The following is an 18,144-nucleotide window of genomic DNA, read 5'->3' as shown; positions in this document are numbered from 1 at the left end:
GTGGACTTTAACTTTATTTTGTTGACCCCATATTGTTTAATGGAGGGATTTATTTCAACATTGTTTCAGTTCATTGAGGTTTGCAAGCATTCAGTTATGCACAGTTAACTCAAGGTCTCTCCACCTTCAGCCATTCTGTTGTAGATTTGCTGCTGTACTTGGGATTTTTGTGCTATCGAATGATCACATTGCAGCCAAGTGTTAGCTGTCGGACAGATGGCCTCATGAATACTTTGATACACAGAGTAGTTCATGTAGATTCAATGACAGCAAGTCATTTTCCGCTTTTAAAGAAATGCTCACATTCTTTGATGATGAAATCATCAAGAACATTTGATTAGCAGCACCTGGCTGCTGTTTACTCTTTTCTATCAAAGCAGTAAGAATGTACTGTTTTACTCCTGGCTTCTGTATTTTGGTTTAGTTTCGTTTGTTAAAGAAAACACGTACAAAAAAGATAAAAGACAGAGTAAAATTTCATGTTTTGTTGATCTAAGGTTAAATTTACCTGGTTTTTATGAGCTGATAAAGATCACATTAATTTCTATTATGTAAGTGGATTTGTTTTATTTGTGACCTCCACACTATCAAACTGACATTAAGTACTTTTCTCTTTACAAACCAACAGTGGCTTATTGTGATGCTGCTTTTCTCATTTTTGGAAGTGAGATGTGTCCTTGAAAGATGAGTCTAATCAACTATTCTCCAGTTTAGATAGGGATTGGACAATATCATTTATAACTGGTATTATATTCATATGTTAAAGTAACTACTGAGATGTCCTCTGATAGCAGTGTAGGTTTATCTAGTTCCCACATTCATCCATTTGGAGATGATGTTTCCTTGAGTTGTCCTTACTTGAAGAATTCATATATACTACTCCAACTGTACAGTGATTGTCAGTGTTTGTCATATTTTAGCTCATTGTTTTGGCTTTAATGCTTTTAAATACCATATCAATTACATCATTAATCTACTGTCCAGGATCAAGAAAACTAAACGTATCATTTAGCATCTTAAGGGCTAGATGTTTCCTTGTTGATTAAAAAAAAAAAAAGAGAGTAAATATTGAACAGCACTTTTTAGGAACCATTAAACATGACTCAGCTAATATTAAGGTCTGCTGGGTGTGGAAATAGGCAACAGTTTGCTGACAAATTAGCCAAAAGTGGCATCACGTCAGCATTTTCTATCACCTCTCCACTGCCTCCTGGTGATCAATGAAAGTACTGTAGGTTCAAATCCACAACTAAACCATTAGAGCAGAAATAATCTGATCTACAGGAAAAAGTCTATTGATGTGCAAAATATTTTGTGAATCACTTAATCCAGATTGAGTTGTACTTGCTGAGTATTGTCAAGATTACTTAAAGTTTAAAGTACTCTTTAAATTAACAATTATAAGTGTGACCCATAATAACTGTTCAGGGCCTGATTAGATGCTATGAGCTTGGAGAGCAGAGGACAGTGCTCTCATTATTTCTGATATTATTTCTGATGAGTGTCATAAAACTTAGAAAGCTTGCTTCTAGTGTTTCAAAAGAGCAAGAGCATTGCTGTAAGTGCTTATTAATGCTTATTAATTTCCGGTTATGCGCTCATCACTCTAGCTCTACCCAGTTAACCCATAAGAGCCCGACAAGACATATATGTTACATACAGTTTCTGAGACATTTTGCTTCAATTTATGGTATAAACTTTGCTCAGAATCCTGTTGAATACAATCTGATACTTGTCTTCTGTCCTCTAATAGATACCCAGAAGCAGAAAACCACATTAAAATATTTTAATGTATCACATGGTAATAAATGATAGATATCCCTCCCAAAAGAAATGTTAATTTTTTTATAACATTTTGTAAAACGGCCAAAAGAAAGACCTCATATTTAAAAAATTGACTTTTCTTGCCATTTTTTCATGGGTCGGGCCTTAATGGGTTAACAATTTATAGCTAAATAAGCTGCAGTGACATATGGCTTCATTCTGAATAAATCTGGGGTTCCACTTGAAAAAGTACTCATTAGTTAAATAAAAATATGCTTAAAGAAAAAACTGTTTTCCCTACTAAAGATGACTGTGTGAACTAGTAATGTTACATGCAGGCTACAGAGAGCATCTCAGTAAATAAAATTCCCCACCTCATACACAGTCCCTCCCTCTCCTTGAATGAATGGCAGCTTTGTTTCCGCTGTCTGGATCAATTAAATCTTGCTCCCATAAACAATCACGGTGAAGAGATGGAAATGAGCTGCCCCACCAGCGGCCCCAAAGAGGATGTACCATTCCAGCATTTTTCAGATCCTTTCAACGTGCTACCAACAGGTTATTTTGACTTGGCTTTCTGTTTGGGGGCAGATGCAGCTGGTGGTGCAGGTTTTGTGGTTGGCTCTGGGGCAGCAGGAGGTCTAATAGATTCATACAGACTGACATATCTGCAATAAAATGATACACAAAACAATGCAAAAATATAAAATATGCTCAGAATCTGTAAACATGAGAGTAAAAGTACACAAAAAATTGAAAAAAATAAAAAGAAGGCAAAGAGTGGGTTACTTACACACTTTTGATTTTCTTTACTAAGTTTTTGGACGTTCTAACCATTCTTCTTATCGGCACCTGTCACCAAAATGACAAAACAGGTCAGTGGGCTCAAAGCAAGTCTTTCATTTCTTTGGTGTCAAAGATTCCTGTAGAAAAAATAAAAATAAAAAAGAGGTTTACCTGCTGCTTTTTGTATAACAGAGGAAGTGAGAAAACAGCTATCACAGCTGTAAAACAAGAACAAAAGAGGAGTATTATCCTGTCGGTGTATATCAGTTTGTGGAATAAATTGTTCCAGTCTGTGTGTCATCAGATTATTAGTAATGATGGTGGATGGTTAAGGACATGAAGCAGGTGAGTTATAAATAAAACTAAAGTCTGTGTCCTCTCCTTTAAACTCAGATGAGCATGATGTGTAAGTTACTGCAACTCACCAGCTATCACCAGTGTCAACCCGTTGGCTACGATGCCAACATACGTCAGCAGATAGAGGAGCAGAACGAACTGAGAGAAAGAGCACAGATGATGGCTGAGTTAAAATATGAACAAGACTTCATGAATATGTATGTTTCTAGAGTGTAAAGAACCAGTACAGATCCGTGCAAAACACCGTGCCACACCTCATTTTAGTTTGCATTACCAGGATTTTTGTCCTTTGTTATTGTTATGATCCCACACTGCTTTAGGGTCCAATCGCTAGGTAGGATTTATCACTCCGTAAGACCTGTTTGCTTCAGGTTTTAGGTGTTGTGTAATTTGGCATCCCTCTGCCTTTTCTCCATGTTTCCCTTCTTTAATTAAGAATGGTTTCTCGATGGCAATGCATCCATGGAGACCAAGAGACTTCAGTCAACAATAGATGGATTAACTGAAGGGTCAGATGCCTCTCCTAGGTCCTGTCTCAAGCACATTACCTTCAGATATCTTTTATATGGTTTTTTTAGTCCTGCCACTTCTTCTTTTGTCATCTACTTGTCCAGCTGTTTTTGTTGTTTTCTTTTTTTTTTTTTAGTTTGGTTTGGTTTGGTTTGGTTTGGTTTGTTTGTTTGTTTGTTTTTACTTTAAGGACACACTGTACACCCTCCTGAGATATGCCAGGTTTTCAGTTAATAGTTCTTTGGGAATCTCCTTATTGGTGCAAAAATACCACCAAATTTTACGTCTGTTAAATTGTGTTATCTTTGGCATTTTTGTAGATAAACAAATTAAGTATCTTTGCAAAAGGCTGCTAACAAAAACCCTTAATATACTATTTAAAATTCTTTGCTCAGTTGTCTGATATGTCATGACATGTTTTGACATGTTTAGTGGCTTTAAAAAAAAAATAACAAACTCAATAAGTATGAGTTATGAGGGGACTCATAATGAGTAAAAAAGCAACATGAGTGCAAAGAAAAACTCTGGAAGGCCTGCGGGAAACCAGGATAAATGATTGCCCATTTAATTAAAGACTAATTGGGCAATCATTAATAATTAGCTAATTAATTAAAGAATTACAAGAAAACCTGACTGCATGGAAAGATAATATAAAAGCTTAAGAGGTCGCTGAATACTTTTGTACAGGTCTGTATTCCAAACCAGCCCAAAACTGTAGCTTCACTTTAAGTGTGGTACACAGCTTATAAGCACTGCATACACAAACATGTCCAAGAAATATTATGCCTTTTTGCCCTGTTTAATTATTTATCAATTTTTTCCTTCAGAATGGTAATAAGCCGGTGTGTTAGTGGTGAAGTTGTTCATTACTTCTATGCCAACATGTAGTACATTAGCATAAACTGACAAGAAGAAAATTCCCTCTTTATGGGTTTTTTAAGTAAGACAAAGTCAAGGTTCTGTTGTTAAAATGATTTTTTTTCATGGCTATTATTTAGCAGTACGACCCAAAATCAGCATGAGAATGCAACTATGAGCCATGTGAATGAGGATAACATGGTATCTTTAGTCCTACCACCAGATGGTGCCAAACATTTTCAAATCCAACATTCTGCCCTGTTTAGTGACCCATGGTTTATATGCTATTAATAGACAATGAATGAGCTTCATGAAGCATGTTAAATACATATAAATATTCTATCTGTCATTATTTTATCATCATACTAAGACCTTAATGGAGTCGATCATGTTGTCGATAAAAAGAAGACGTTTCATCTCTGTGACTGCAAATGCGATCAGCAGAACCACCTCCTCTACCAGCATCACTGTATCCTTATCTGTCAGAGAGCTGTCATATTCCAGATATGACCTGGGCACAAAGTCACACAACAGGGAATCTATGAAAGAGAACATCCATCACACTGGAATGCTTAAATGATGCACATCATATTACCATAGACAGCAGTGCATGAGTATTTTCCAGCCATACAGTGGAAGATCCACTATGGACTTGAAGGTGGAAAAGCAAAGCAAAGTATAAGCATCGGTGGACTCACTGCAAGGGGTGGACACCAGGGTTCCAGCGCAGCAGCTCCAGCAATTTATAATAAAGACGAAGAGGGAAGGTGATGCACAAGATACCCAGGAAGACGTGGGAAAGCACAGTGATGGTGCTCAGCTGGAAGAGGCTGGCAAGGCCAATCACCAGACCCGTAAACACAACTCCGGTCTTCCTCATGTTCTTCCAGTACACCAGATCCACAACTACAAAACATGGTTACAAACAGGAAATTATTCAGAGGGACTGAGAGACAGAAGATGGACAGATTTATCTGATGGAATTAATGATGGGTGTTAAGCTTGAACTCTGTACTCAAAGTGAGCAATCAAGTACTTTATTGTTTATAAATGTATTGATCCATCACAGTAATCTGTTTGTTATTGTTAGTGATTGTAAGTGCATGACTTCACACTTAACATCTGCTACAGGTAGTACAACAGGGATGCAGCTGATGACATGAGGTGGTGATGCCTAAAAGTGAGGAAAATGCTAGATGGCATGGGAAAAGCTATTTATATAAAATATATAAAAATACAAGATAAACTTTTTCATTAAAAGAACACATGGTATGTGGGGTTAATGTGTTCAGCCAATGTAAAGAACCACAGATAAAGTAACAAAAAAATCCACATTACACAGTTAGTTCTTTTTTAAATAACCCTCATTTTAGTTTGAAACTAAATCTAAACAAACAGAAGTAACACAACTGTAGAGTCACAGAATTTCTTTCTATCTAAATTTTGAGAAAGCAACACCAAAGCAAATAACACTCAGTCTTCACAACTCAGATCAGGTTCTTCCACATTAAAAACAAACCTACAGCTGCTATAAGAAATGCAAAGCCCTCCCTGTTACAGTCTGTTCTAGTTGTGATTGTATAAAAGGAAATAATAACTGTCAGTATTTAACGTTTAAAAACTAAAGTATATGAAGGAGGCATCAAAATGAACAATAATTTTTAGTGTGTAGATCTTATCACAAATTGAAGAAATCATTTATTTTTTGCTTCTTTATCCTCAGAAAAAGATTTTTCTCTGAAAGGTTGCTTTAAATAAGCTTATTAGAAAACAGTCATAAATCCTTTTGTATGGCAGTTTAAAAAATGAAAAAAGATCATTCAGTCAACGACAGGATCTTATTTAAGTTCCAATCTGTCCACCAAATGAAAGACATGATGGACTCAGTGTTTGACTTGTCATCCTTGGCAGTCCCACCTGTCCAGCAAAGGGAAAAAAGTTCTAATTTTTCTCTTTTCCCTCCACTTCACAGCTGTACTCCTCTAATATTCCTCATTTTAAGCTGACACTCTTTATTTCCTTACGTTTGGTGGCCATTTCAGCAGCGCTCCTGCTTGCTCGCCTCTTATTCCTTGTGCTTCCACTGTTGGCTTTCACTGCTGGGCTTTTTTTGGCCACCCCAGCTCTGTCAGCAATATAAGGCCTGCCTGGCCTAATTTTATCCTGTATTGGATTCACACACACACACATGCACTGAAATTGGGAACCTGAGACATCAGCATGTATATGTGCCTCAGCTTTCACAAACTCTCATGCTTCCTCAACCAGTTGGGGGACGACCTGTACCCAGAGGCCTCTGCATGCAGCCATGCAAGCAAGCAGTAACTTTTAATGTAAAATTAATCACTAATCAGAAGTCAGCTTAAGATGTCTACACCAGCAGTGGTAGAAATATCTGAAATGTTGAAAGTGAGAACAATTTCCAAAGACGTTGGGACAGGGTTGTTTACCACTGTCCACCATCCCCTCTTCTTTAAACAATAGTATGTAAAGTCTGGGAACTGAAGGGACCAGATGTTATTTTTGGAGGAATGTTGTGTCATTCTTGTATGATATTGGATTCTAGCTGCTCAACAGTTCTGGGTTTTCTTGGTTGTATTTTGAGTTTCATGCAAGCAGGTCAGATCCAGTACCTGGACTTTTTTGAAGCTAAGCTTTTGTAAAAGATGTAGGTAGTATGGTTTAGCACTGTCTTGTTGAAACATGCATCTGAATGACAGCAAAGCCATAACCTGTGTATAACCTTTAGCATTGATGGTGTCTTTCCAGGTGTGCAAGGTGCCAGTTCCATAGGCAAAAATGCAGCCTCATACTATTAGAGATGCAGGTTTTTGAACTGATAACAAGTATATTGGTACATATTTAGTTTGGGGGATGCAGTATCCATGACTTCCAAAAAGAATTTCAAATTTGGATTTTTCTTGCCCTAGAACAATTTTCTGCTTTGCTTCAGACCATTTTAAATAAGCTTAACAGTAGATAATGAATATTCAAAGTATTTAAAATTTTAAGTTGAGGAACATTACTCTTTACACACACTTTTTTCTATTTATAGATTGCTGAACCTCTAGACTGAACCTCTGCCCATCTTTACTTAGGAGAGCCTCAACCTCTCTAAGGCGCTCTTTTTATCCTCATTTATGTTATTTGCAAAGGGTTTCTTCAGATGAGGAACATCCTGAAGCCCATAACATTAAGTGTGTTTTGGTTCATACCTTTTATGTTTGTAAATAGTATAATATTACCAAATTGTATATCCATAATATATAAATATCACATCATATGACTATAGTGGTAAATCAAAGCAAGACACAGTAAATTAAAGAATCAGCTTAAGGTTTTACTTATTACCTGTTACTATGTGTTACCTTTTTTCAGCACTTCCTTTAATCATCTTGGCTGATGGGTTGCTGCCATCAAATTTAAAACGAACTAGTCTTTTTCATTAAATTGTAAAATTTCTCATTTTAACATGCTGTCTATGGTCTATAGTATATGAAGTATAAATCATTGCTATTTGACTATTTAAATTTTACAGTCCGACTTTTTTAATTGATCAGCTATTGGAAGTATACACAAATGTTAATTTCACTTCTGTGTACCTTAGTAACCAGAAGCATCTTTGTTTATGAAAACAGTTCACATCATCGGGTGATCACAGCATCATGACCAGGGGCAAAATCTCCATCTAAATCAGAAAGACAGAGAACTGCAGAGTGAAACGCTGTCATCCTGGCTGACTCCCCAGATTTAAGCTGTTGTTCTGGGAACGTTACCAAACCGTTATCAAACAGTTAGCTGTAAGTCATGTTGTGGTGCAAGAATATCATAAGGAGAAAAAAACCAAACCAAATGTAAACAGCTGAATCTTTCTTTATTGTGAACATTATAACAATTCCTGTCAAAGAATTACATACATATTATGAAATATAAATAGAATGATTAAATCAAAGCAAAGTATAATTGAGAATTGATCCATAATGAAATAAAATGGCTTTATTTTAAGTTTTTTAATTGAAAAGGGGAATCCCTTTGAAGATATCATACACACTGTCAGTCTAGTTCATGTAAAAAAAGAAACAGAAAAGAGAAAAGGGGAAATATCACTTTAAATGAATCTTTATAACCTGGCCTCCCACCACCACATACTTGGTAAATGGCCAACAGTCCTTTAATCCACAAGCCCATAATCCCAACCGATCAAAGGTTGAGATTACCTTCAAGGGGAGGGCCAGAGCTGCAGATAGGAGGACAGTGGCTGACGGGGAGCTCAAACCCGATAGTGCCAATGCAACCAAGGCAGTGATTGGTGTACACAAATAGCCAGCCAATCACAGCAGAGGCAGGGAAAATAACAAGGCCGGGGGAGAGCTTGAGAAAGAGGGAAGTGCTATGAAAAAGCGAGGGAGAAGGTGAAATCACAGCAGCACAGAGAGGAGAAAAAACAAAGCAGGGAGGAAGGATGAATGGAGGACAGATCGCTGATCAGTAAGGTCTCCAGAGAGGAAGAGGAGAAGAAGAAGATGAGCAGAGAGAGGGGGGTAAGCATCGAGCACACAGAACATCCATCAGCAGAGGCAGCCATGCTCTGAGCCCTGGAGCAGCAGGGCTACGCAGACACTGCACAGGCCCAGAATCAGGCCTACAGCTCAGCTCTCCGTCCCAGCCACAAACACCGGAGCAGGGACAAAAAAAGATTCCTCCCACATCAGCTGCACATCAAAGCCATGAGGACAGCCAGGAAAGGCAGTGTGGAGATGCCTGCATTCGTGCGGCAGCTGGTGAAGGAAACAGAAAAGAGGGTCAGCTCTTTCTTCAAAGGAGGCCGTGGAGGAGCAGCAGAGGGAGAGCAACCAGGGGACGGGGAGAGAGAGGAGGTCATCCCCAGCCCCTACCTGGACAGACCAGTACTTGACAAGCTAACAGAGGAGGGCTGTGCCCGCTGGGGCCTCACATACGCCCTGGGAAGCATGCAGGGCTGGAGGGCTAACATGGAGGACTTCCACAACTGTGTGCCACAGCTTGGTGGAGAATTAGCCGAGTGGAGCTTCTTCGCTGTATTTGATGGTCATGCAGGTAGCACAGTTGCACAGTACTGCTCCCAGCATCTTCTGGGTCAAATCCTGACCACAGGTGAAAGATTTAAGAAACTCTATTCATATAATTTACTCTAATGACACTGATTACTTATAGTGATACTCGTGTATTCTTCACAGCGTATTTGTTATATTTTGTTTTTGTCCATCTTTGTGCACACAGGTGGAATTGGACCAGAGGACAATCCTGAAAAGGTGAAAGGTGCCATCACAGAAGGCTTCATGCAAACAGATAAGCATCTACACTCTGTGGCCCGGAGAGAAGGCTGGGAGAGGGGAGGCACCACAGTGATAGCCACCCTCATCTCGCCATACTATATCTACTTTGCCAACTGTGGTGACTCCAGAGCCATGCTGTGCAGGTCTGGGCAGGTGTGCTTCTCCACTGAAGACCACAAACCTTACAGTCCTCTGGAGAAGGAGCGTATTGAGAGTGCAGGCGGCTCAGTGTCCCTCCAACGGATTAATGGCTCCCTGGCTGTCTCCCGAGCCCTGGGAGACTTCAGCTACAAGGGGGCAGAAAAGCGGACACCCAGCCAGCAGATGGTGTCACCAGAGCCAGAAGTGTATGTAGTGGAGCGCTCACCAGCAGATGAGTTTCTAGTGCTGGCCTGCGATGGGGTATGGGACACCATCAGCAACGAGGAGCTCTGCGCTTTCATCCACAACCGGTTACGTGTCTGCACTGACTTGAGGGATGTCTGCGCACAAGTCATTGATCTCTGTCTTTATAAGGTCAGAACAGACTACTTTAGGTTATAGCAATAATCCTGCTGTCATTTACATGATCACAACCACAAAGCACATCAGTTTCATGATGAGTTACATTAATTTATAATGGACTGTTGATTTTATTTTGATCTAAAGGTTGTCAAATCCCATTTTAGTTTGGTCCAGAGTTGTTCCAAGCATTTAAGAACTCTATAAAACAAGAAAGAACATCCTAATAGACGAATAGTACATAATACTTATTTTTTTCTAGATGCTGACAGACAAGGTGTAAAACTGGAGAAGACTTAATTAACATGTTTGGCTTTTGTCTGTTTGCTGATGTTCCCTTCATGTGACATTCCTCTGTGGTGTGATTTATTAATTAAAGCTGTTTTAAACCAATTTTAGCCCCTATCGAGAACCAGTCAACTGCATATTTGGCTTTAAAAGCAAATATTCTCCCTGTAAAAAGAAGCACTGACATCTGCTAAAGCCTTGATTCAGCATCATTTAGACTGTGGCTGCTGTTCATGGTACAATTGTCTGCACAGCGCATTAAAATAGACTGCAGGGGTGTCAGAACAGGTTATATGGGTTTATGTTGATTTGTTTCATATATTCTCTTCCCTTTTCACAGTTTCAGAAACCCTCAGAAGTACAGATAATATCAAAAATTTAGTGTCTTCTATTTTTCCCGCAAGAGAAAGCTACACAACCAGATAAACATGGGCCATTGGTGCACATGTTAAAGATGATGCAGCACTCTGTCTGGACATCATGTCACAGTTATGTAACAGTTTCAGTTTGGATGTGCACAATGACCTCAAAATGTCACACTCTTTTTTCTTGCATCGCTGCATCTGTGTGACACTGGTGTGCAAATTTTGAGGTGAAAATAATCCAGCTCTAAACCGCTCACATTGGATGGAATAACGTTCTCTGTGTTGACATTTGTAAGGTCAGGCATCATTACTCACCCATGCTGCTGCTGCTTCGCTCCACAGGGCAGCTTGGACAACATCAGCATCATCTTGCTCTGCTTCCCTGGAGCCCCCCACCTGTCCGCAGAGGCATTACATCAGGAGGCCGAGCTGGAGGACCTGCTGGAGTCCAAAGTGGCAGGTGTGTGGGTACAGACGATGTGTTTGTGGTCAAAGTCTCTATTTTCTCCGTTTTATTCTTTTAAAAAAGAATAAATGTTGTCAAAATACCAAAAAAGGGCAAATCTTCGTGTAGTGATTCTGCTTAATACAGTCAATGTATCTGAAAAGGTACAGAAACATGTCAATGTTTTACTATTAAAAAGTCAGTATGGTTCATTTTAAGTAAATCCACATACAGCATATTGTCCTGATGTGGAACCACAGTTAAATACTTCCAAACATGTAAACTTTTTAATCCAACAGAATTTCACTTGCTAAAAATGATCTCCCTTTGCTTTTTTAGTCAACAATTTTTTATTGAATTTTCAAACAAACAAATGGACAATATAAAAAGCTCATTTGTACGTTATACAGCCATATAGAATTTGAAGATGTAGTGAGCGTAAATCCTATGCAGAACATTTGTACAATGATGACATCCAAAAACCCCAAAATAAAAAATGAAAGAAAAAAAAAAAAGGCTTGTTAAACATTCTTGGCAAAACCCAACACAGTCAAGGAGGGGCGGTGGTAACAAACCAGAAGTCTATTTTTATCTTTATTTCCCCTTTCCTTGTTTCAGAGGAAAATAGAAATAAATAATAGATGGAAGCAAGTAGGATCAATGGGGATTAGAAAGATGTTTTACAAAGGGTGTCTTTTTTACTTTTTTCAAACACAAATGTCCATGTAAGTCCATCCTTTGTGATGTACATGCGTTTTACAGAAATGCCAAGGTTGTGTTTTTTGAGTCAGACATCTCAATAAACCCTCTCAAGCCCAGAAGTCATTTTTTTTTTATAATAAATCTCCTTTAGGTAGAACTCCAAAGAATTTTCAGAATTTCTATAAAAATGATTGTGTTTCTTTCTTCTGATATTTGACAGAGATATATGATGAGTTATGTGCCACTGGGGAGGATCCTGACCTGCTGTCTGTCCTCACAGTCTTGGCATCCACTGTCATTCCTGGATTACCTCCAGGTGGAGGCATACAGAGCAAGTAAGTCACGTAAAATCCCCGTGTGAATGTGTGTGCATCACTGTTACAGTCTACAGCATAAAGACGCCATTTTACTTGTGTGTTATAGAAGGAACTGTATTATCTCTGCTTACTACCAACAAAGAGAAACACACAAGCCCACAGTACCAAATGTGAGTACATATTAAGCTATTTGTCCCATTCAGACCATTACAAAGCATGTTATGTATTCAAAAGTTAAATCACCTACATTTCCTACATCACCTGTCTTTCTAGGGTCTGGGAAGCTCTTGAGAAGCCAGAGGGGAGTTTGTCTCTGGGAATCCAAAGAGGGACTGTAATTAATGTGAATATTAAAACTGTTTCTCTCATGTGTGCAATCTGAAAAAAACAAAAGGGAGATCATGACCAGAATGGTGTTCGTTTACGTCATGCTAGCAAACAGCATTTTACGGTAACAAATACAATGCAAAAATAGATCTAATAAAGCCTGATACTTTATATTTATATGAGAGGGATATTTTGTAAAACTTACTCAGAGACACAAACCAAGCAACAAACCTCTGCCTCTTTTTCAGAAAACAGACGGTAACAGGTGATAAATAAAAAAAACAAACTGTAAAACTGAATAACAACCAACTGTGAAGCTGTACATTGTCCTCGAATAAAACCAGGAACGTTAAACACACATCACATTGTATTTTAAAAAGGATATTTTATCTAAATGAGAATAAACTAAGTTTGCCTTTCATCTCCAGCACAGAAAAACGTTGTCATAGCTGGCACACAGCCAAATTACAACTCCTCATCCCAATAGGAATAGCTCAACGTGTGAAGAGTCTGGTCGCTCACAGGAATTGACAAGTTTATCTCTGCCATCGCAGAAAATGACAGACAAACACTTATCCGATGTCTTATCCTACATACATAAAGAAAAAATACATTTCACAATCTAAATTCTTTCTAAAGAGGTGGTTGCTTTTATATTTTTCCTACACATGTAAAATAACAACCATTTAGCTGGAAGCTTGACTATGATCACAAAGTAAACATATCCAAATAATAATTTGACGTAAATCTATACTTTAGTCTAGGTCTTTCTATTTATTTAGCATATTTCTTTAAACATTCATAAAGTGTCTGTGAAATGTATTTTTTCTGTGAATTAGTTGATATGTATTGTGCTGCCTTATTCATCTTTTATATAGTTGATAAAACAGCAACTATAACAGCAACAGAACGGGTCTGCATGGGTTATTTTTTCTGCATTATCCTGTAACTTCTTTGAGTCATTTTTCTGTGTATAGAGATTATGATAAGAGTAATGATTGTTTGAAATCTAAATAAAGAATATCTGACACAATTTGCAGTGTTTCGCTTATAATTACTCACTAAATCAGTTGTTTTCTGCACTTTTAACATTGCAGACAAAAAAACTGATTTTTTCTTTTGTTGTAAAACATCTAAGAGGGAAAATTGTCACCATCATTAAAAGCACAGTTGGAAACCAACGACAGGACAGAAAGGATCAAATTATTTTTCTTTTGCATAGTAACAGATCTCATCAAGTTATCCATAAAGAGACTGAGCTTTTCTCTCTGCTCTATTTATGTAAGGTTGCCACTACTTGCAAAGCACTTACTGGTTTAAGAGCGTCCTCTCCAGGCCACATTTGATTAGATTTTCTATACTGAGAGCCCAGGATCTCTTTTAAGATGACTATGAATTTAAATGACTTGCAATGATGAGGTAAGATGGGCATCTTATGAGCAACAAAACAAGTTATAATACCTCTTTCTTAATTATTGTTTAAGCATTTAAAATATTTTTCAAATATATTACATGTGAATCTTTTTTTTTTTTTTTTTGGAGAAGAGGGCAGATATTGTGTTTGCACGTTTACTAATAATTCTGATCACCTCACAAACAACCTGATTTGTTGAGGAGACCCAGCAACATGAGCAGCACTCTTAAATCAGCAGTCCTCTTTAAAGTGGCCCTTCACTGCCTTTTTCATCTGATTGCTTTGGTATGAGTCAGTCATTTAAGGACATCAGGCCCCTCTTCAGAGTGATGTTCAGCTCTTTTCGGCTGTATTTGTCCTTTTTTTTTTTTCTCATCTCCAGACAAGATTATCAGTTATTTGCTGTCCATGTTGGAAGTCTGTTACTGGCCCTGATTTCTACTGAAACAAAAAGAGTTTGGTTTCACCATGTTAAGAAAACAGATGATTTTTTTCTAAAAAGATTTTTCCCCACAAAAGGTTTTTGGGTGAGGGCTCTACAATAGGGAACCTAGATCCATGTACACAAGTATATATATATATATATATATATATATATATATATATATATATATATATATATATATATGAGATATTATAATATATTATTCTGGTGCTATCTGTCTACACTGGTTTCTTGCAGGCGGTTGTTCATAATACCCAAGGCACCCACCCCACCAGAGAATCCATTTTGATGGCTGTAGCTTTGCCGCGGGCCCTGATGAGCTGTTTCGCTCAGCTGCTTCTGCAGCAATGCCAGAGACAGCTTATTGGAGACCATGAACTCCTTGACAGAGATCATCTCTCCCGACAGGCGACGCCCCACGTAAACTTCTGCAACTGTACCGGCATCCGTCTCACTGTCGTACACAGTCTCTATAGAACCATCTGTGTAGTGGTGCCTTTCTGCAGGGTACTGGGATGGCATGGGCTGGACTGCATTGCGTTTCATGCATTTTGATCTCCATTGTGCAGGCAGATGCCTCTGGTTGTGTTTTTTACTCAGAAGGCAGGGGCAGCAGAGCAACCAGCAACCACGTACAGAGCATGAACAGAGCTTATGTCTCCCTGAGCAGACCAACTTACTCAGGATCCAGTTGAGAGTTTGCTTGATGATGATAGAAATGACGTTGAAAAGTGAGTAGATGCAGCACACTCCCATCAAGATGAAAAGACAGTTTCCAAACCTGTAGGCCCCCTGAGATTCATACTGCTCTCTTTGGCTGCTCACCAGGTCTCCAAACCCGATGGTGCTGAAGGCCACGAAACAAAAATAGAGAGAGTCTACATAGCTCCAGTTCTCCATAGAGCTGTACAGGGTGGAGGCACTGCATGCAATCACAACGGATGCCACTCCCAGGATCAACATCACGTAATAAACTGAGGGTTTCCAGCCTTCAAGGCTGTCCTCTTCTCCCGATGACTCTTCCCTGCTGGACATCACTCTGACTGCACCACACCTCAGCCGACGCTCATGACACCAGCGCATGATGTAAGCCAACATTGTGATGATCCTCTCTAGGAAGAGGTTAAAGAAGAGAATGGTGGCTGCACAGCCAATGAGACCATAGAAGATTAAGAATATTTTTCCTGCTATGGTTGCCGGTGTGGTCATGCCAAAACCTGGAGATTACAAACAAAATGAAAGCTCAAGGGGTCACAACTCATTGTAACTTTTGAACGTAAATACTCCATTAACAACTCAGTAAATAAGATTTACACCTGTTTAAATAGTGAACACTTACCAATAGTGGAGACCACAGTGCCCACAAAGTAAAAAGCTCCAGAAAAGTCCCACCGTGGCCTCAATGTGTCCACTCTGATTCCAGCTCCATTTGCTTCCTCATACTGCCGCAACAGAGTGTGCAGGGCGCCCAGGTTGACCCTGTACCGCCTGGTGAAGTTGTCCAGCTGCTGTTTCCATAATAATCGGGCGCGGAGCTCAAAGGGATGCTCCAGTGCTGAGAAGATGGCTGCCCCACACAATAAGTAGAGAAGGATGAGGCCAGCCAGCAGGCAGAAGCGAGCATTGTCTTCGTTCATAGGTGCTCGGGGACAGCAGCAGCCACCTGAAGCTCTCCTCCGAGCCATGAGCACAGCAGCAGCGAAGAGACACCCCTGCAAAAACATGCACCTTCGCTGCCAGTGCTGCCAACTGCTCTATCCTTTACACCTGTCACATAAAATGCATGCACTTTTGAAATCACTTAAACACGAGATATGCAGCTCTAAAATTTTCCACAACTATAAAGAAATGTCTCAGAGATTATGAGGACTGCTTTGATTATTTAATTGAGAAATTGCTAATTTAAAGGAATTAAAAAAGTACATGTGAATGGCGTGTTGCTAAAAAGTAAGTATTTTATTGGTTCATTTTGCTTAATTTTTCACACTTAAAATAAAAACTAATTTGACTAAAACTATGCCACACTGGATAAAATAATATCTCATGAGGACAATAGTACTGATAAGAAAAAACAATATTAATGCAAACATTTTAGACAGCAGCCATTTATGATATGAATGCTACACAAAGTTAAAATATGAAAGTTTAAAACACATATTACCTGGACCTGCTGGCAGCCCACTCCCTGATTGAGGCTGGTTTGCATGTGTTCATGCCATGGATCTGCTGAACAATGACGAGATGAACCCTTGAGGTTTTTTCTTTTGTGCAAACTGAGAGCCTGTCTGATGTTTCATCTGTCACACACTGACATCATCATCTCCTGCAAACCCCCTCCTCTTTTCAGCATACTCCGATTGGTGCATCCATCTCGTCATTTTAAATGCATTTGCCTTTTAAAACCTCAAATTAACATCACCTCAAATTACTACATCTCACTAAATTGGTTTAATAATAAGCAGTTAAATTGATCAGTTGAGTCTATCAATCATGAGACAATGAGTTTCTCCCAATTAAGTAGTCTATACAATAATTCACCCCAAATTTTAACATTAACAAGGATATTGTAGTAATTTAAACAGAAGCTCATCAGTTAAGCCAAATAAATCATCGTTGGGAAGTATTGCCTTACCCTGTCTCTTTACCACTTCTGAGGTGCAGCTTTCAGACTCACTGAGAGAGCTTTTTGTTGTTGCTGCAGACTGTGTGGGAGGATTTGTTGAGTACAACTATTAGTTCCTCTGTTTGTTCTTCCCTTTAATCTTGTCTGGTGCCACAGATAAGGGCAGGGGTTCCCTCCGCCTGCCGACTGGTTCAGTCACAGCAGCGGACAGGTGTGGAAGATACACGGCACATCTGCCTTGGCATGCCAAAAACAATCAATCAAAGTCTGCTTGATGCCATTTTTCAAATGGTCTAACTGTAGAAGACTTTAATGCCAACAGCCCTTGATTCAGAGTTACACTAAAGGAAAAACAAGGAACATTTGTTTTTATAATGCTTAGAGTCAATCTAGCCATTGGTTTTGGATGGATGGATGGATGGATGGATGGATGGATGGATGAACGGACGGACGGACGGACGGACGGACGGACGGACGGAGAGTTTTCTAAACAGTTAAATGTGTTCCCATGTGTAAAAAAAACCACAATGGTGAATTCTCTCGTGCTCCAGGTTTAAATAAAGAAGCAAACAAAAAAGTCTTTACAGTTTTATCTCCAGTTTAAATACGGTGTCATTCACTAAGCATCCCAAACCAGCGATGAGTCTATAATTGGTAATGCCTGAGTTTCCTGAAATAGCAACTAGATCACTTGTATAGTCAGTGGGATCAGTCATCTGCTGCTGAGGCAGCAGACTGAGTTTGTGTTTGGCTCAGGTGCAGCACAGGTGAGGGTATAAATTCTTCCGATTTAGTTGCCTTATACTCAGGGATTTTTGCAGGGTTTTTCATTTGATCAACACATAGTTTAACAGTAAATAAGAAAAAAACTAATGACAGTAAAACTTTAGAAAGCACAAGTATTTACTTAGGGTGTTCTCAAGAGAATGTGTTTGCACCACAAACAGTTGTTTTCCTGATGGAGAAAACATTCAGTTTTAGTCTCTCTGGCCAATGTACCTTTTCCCCATATGTTTGGGGAGTCTCCCAAATGCAAATTATTAGCAAACTCCTATGTAGATTTTTTTTCTATAAGTAAAAACTCTTTCCTCTAGGCTACTTTTCCAAAGCATCTATTTGAAGGCAGC

General features: G+C 38.9%; 3 protein-coding genes across 4 annotated transcripts; 1 reads left to right on the top strand and 2 right to left on the bottom strand.

Annotated features, from left to right (window-relative positions):
• Positions 1-2,171: 2,171 nt before the first annotated feature.
• On the bottom strand, positions 2,172-6,326 carry rtn2b (reticulon 2b). Its single transcript, XM_042008959.1, has 7 exons — positions 6,300-6,326; positions 4,974-5,181; positions 4,648-4,786; positions 2,976-3,045; positions 2,722-2,768; positions 2,558-2,616; positions 2,172-2,432 (listed from the first exon to the last, which is right to left on the bottom strand). Exons 1-7 carry the CDS (start codon positions 6,310-6,312, stop codon positions 2,324-2,326), a joined length of 645 nt encoding a protein of 214 aa, XP_041864893.1. The 5' UTR covers positions 6,313-6,326; the 3' UTR covers positions 2,172-2,323.
• Positions 6,327-8,627: 2,301 nt separating this feature from the next.
• On the top strand, positions 8,628-13,568 carry ppm1nb (protein phosphatase, Mg2+/Mn2+ dependent, 1Nb (putative)). The gene is made up of 6 exons (XM_042009188.1): positions 8,628-9,408; positions 9,535-10,106; positions 11,087-11,204; positions 12,112-12,226; positions 12,315-12,378; positions 12,482-13,568. The coding sequence occupies exons 1-6, from the start codon at positions 9,003-9,005 to the stop codon at positions 12,497-12,499; spliced, it is 1,293 nt and encodes a 430-aa protein (XP_041865122.1). The 5' UTR covers positions 8,628-9,002; the 3' UTR covers positions 12,500-13,568.
• Positions 13,569-14,604: 1,036 nt separating this feature from the next.
• Positions 14,605-16,079, bottom strand: LOC121654772 (potassium channel subfamily K member 13). Of its 2 annotated transcripts, XM_042009050.1 has the most exons (3): positions 15,734-16,031; positions 15,047-15,611; positions 14,605-14,971 (listed from the first exon to the last, which is right to left on the bottom strand). In XM_042009050.1, exons 1-3 carry the CDS (start codon positions 16,029-16,031, stop codon positions 14,605-14,607), a joined length of 1,230 nt encoding a protein of 409 aa, XP_041864984.1. The 2 variants fall into 2 exon arrangements, with proteins under 2 accessions (XP_041864984.1, XP_041864982.1); XM_042009048.1 differs by having other exon boundaries at positions 14,605-15,611; positions 15,734-16,079.
• Positions 16,080-18,144: the final 2,065 nt, after the last annotated feature.

This window comes from Melanotaenia boesemani, chromosome 15 (genome assembly GCF_017639745.1).
Source record: "Melanotaenia boesemani isolate fMelBoe1 chromosome 15, fMelBoe1.pri, whole genome shotgun sequence".
Lineage (NCBI taxonomy): Eukaryota > Metazoa > Chordata > Actinopteri > Atheriniformes > Melanotaeniidae > Melanotaenia > Melanotaenia boesemani.
Note: the sequence above shows the minus strand (reverse complement) of the source record. Positions and strands in the feature narration are given on the sequence as shown.

What these genes read in the sequence shown, in the direction of transcription:
- LOC121654772 (XM_042009048.1), bottom strand. Translation starts at nt 16,079, where the DNA reads ATGGCTCGGAGGAGAGCTTCAGGTGGCTGCTGCTGTCCCCGAGCACCT. An exon ending in CACTGTGGTCTCCACTATTG is followed by an intron (nt 15,612 to 15,733) that starts GTAAGTGTTCAC and finishes TGTAATCTCCAG; the next exon opens with GTTTTGGCATGACCACACCG.
- ppm1nb (XM_042009188.1), top strand. Translation starts at nt 9,003, where the DNA reads ATGAGGACAGCCAGGAAAGGCAGTGTGGAGATGCCTGCATTCGTGCGG. An exon ending in GGGTCAAATCCTGACCACAG is followed by an intron (nt 9,409 to 9,534) that starts GTGAAAGATTTA and finishes TTGTGCACACAG; the next exon opens with GTGGAATTGGACCAGAGGAC. An exon ending in GCTGGAGTCCAAAGTGGCAG is followed by an intron (nt 11,205 to 12,111) that starts GTGTGTGGGTAC and finishes GATATTTGACAG; the next exon opens with AGATATATGATGAGTTATGT.
- rtn2b (XM_042008959.1), bottom strand. An exon ending in CCTGGTGTCCACCCCTTGCA is followed by an intron (nt 4,787 to 4,973) that starts GTGAGTCCACCG and finishes CTTTGTGCCCAG; the next exon opens with GTCATATCTGGAATATGACA. An exon ending in GTAAAGAAAATCAAAAGTGT is followed by an intron (nt 2,433 to 2,557) that starts GTAAGTAACCCA and finishes ATTTTATTGCAG; the next exon opens with ATATGTCAGTCTGTATGAAT.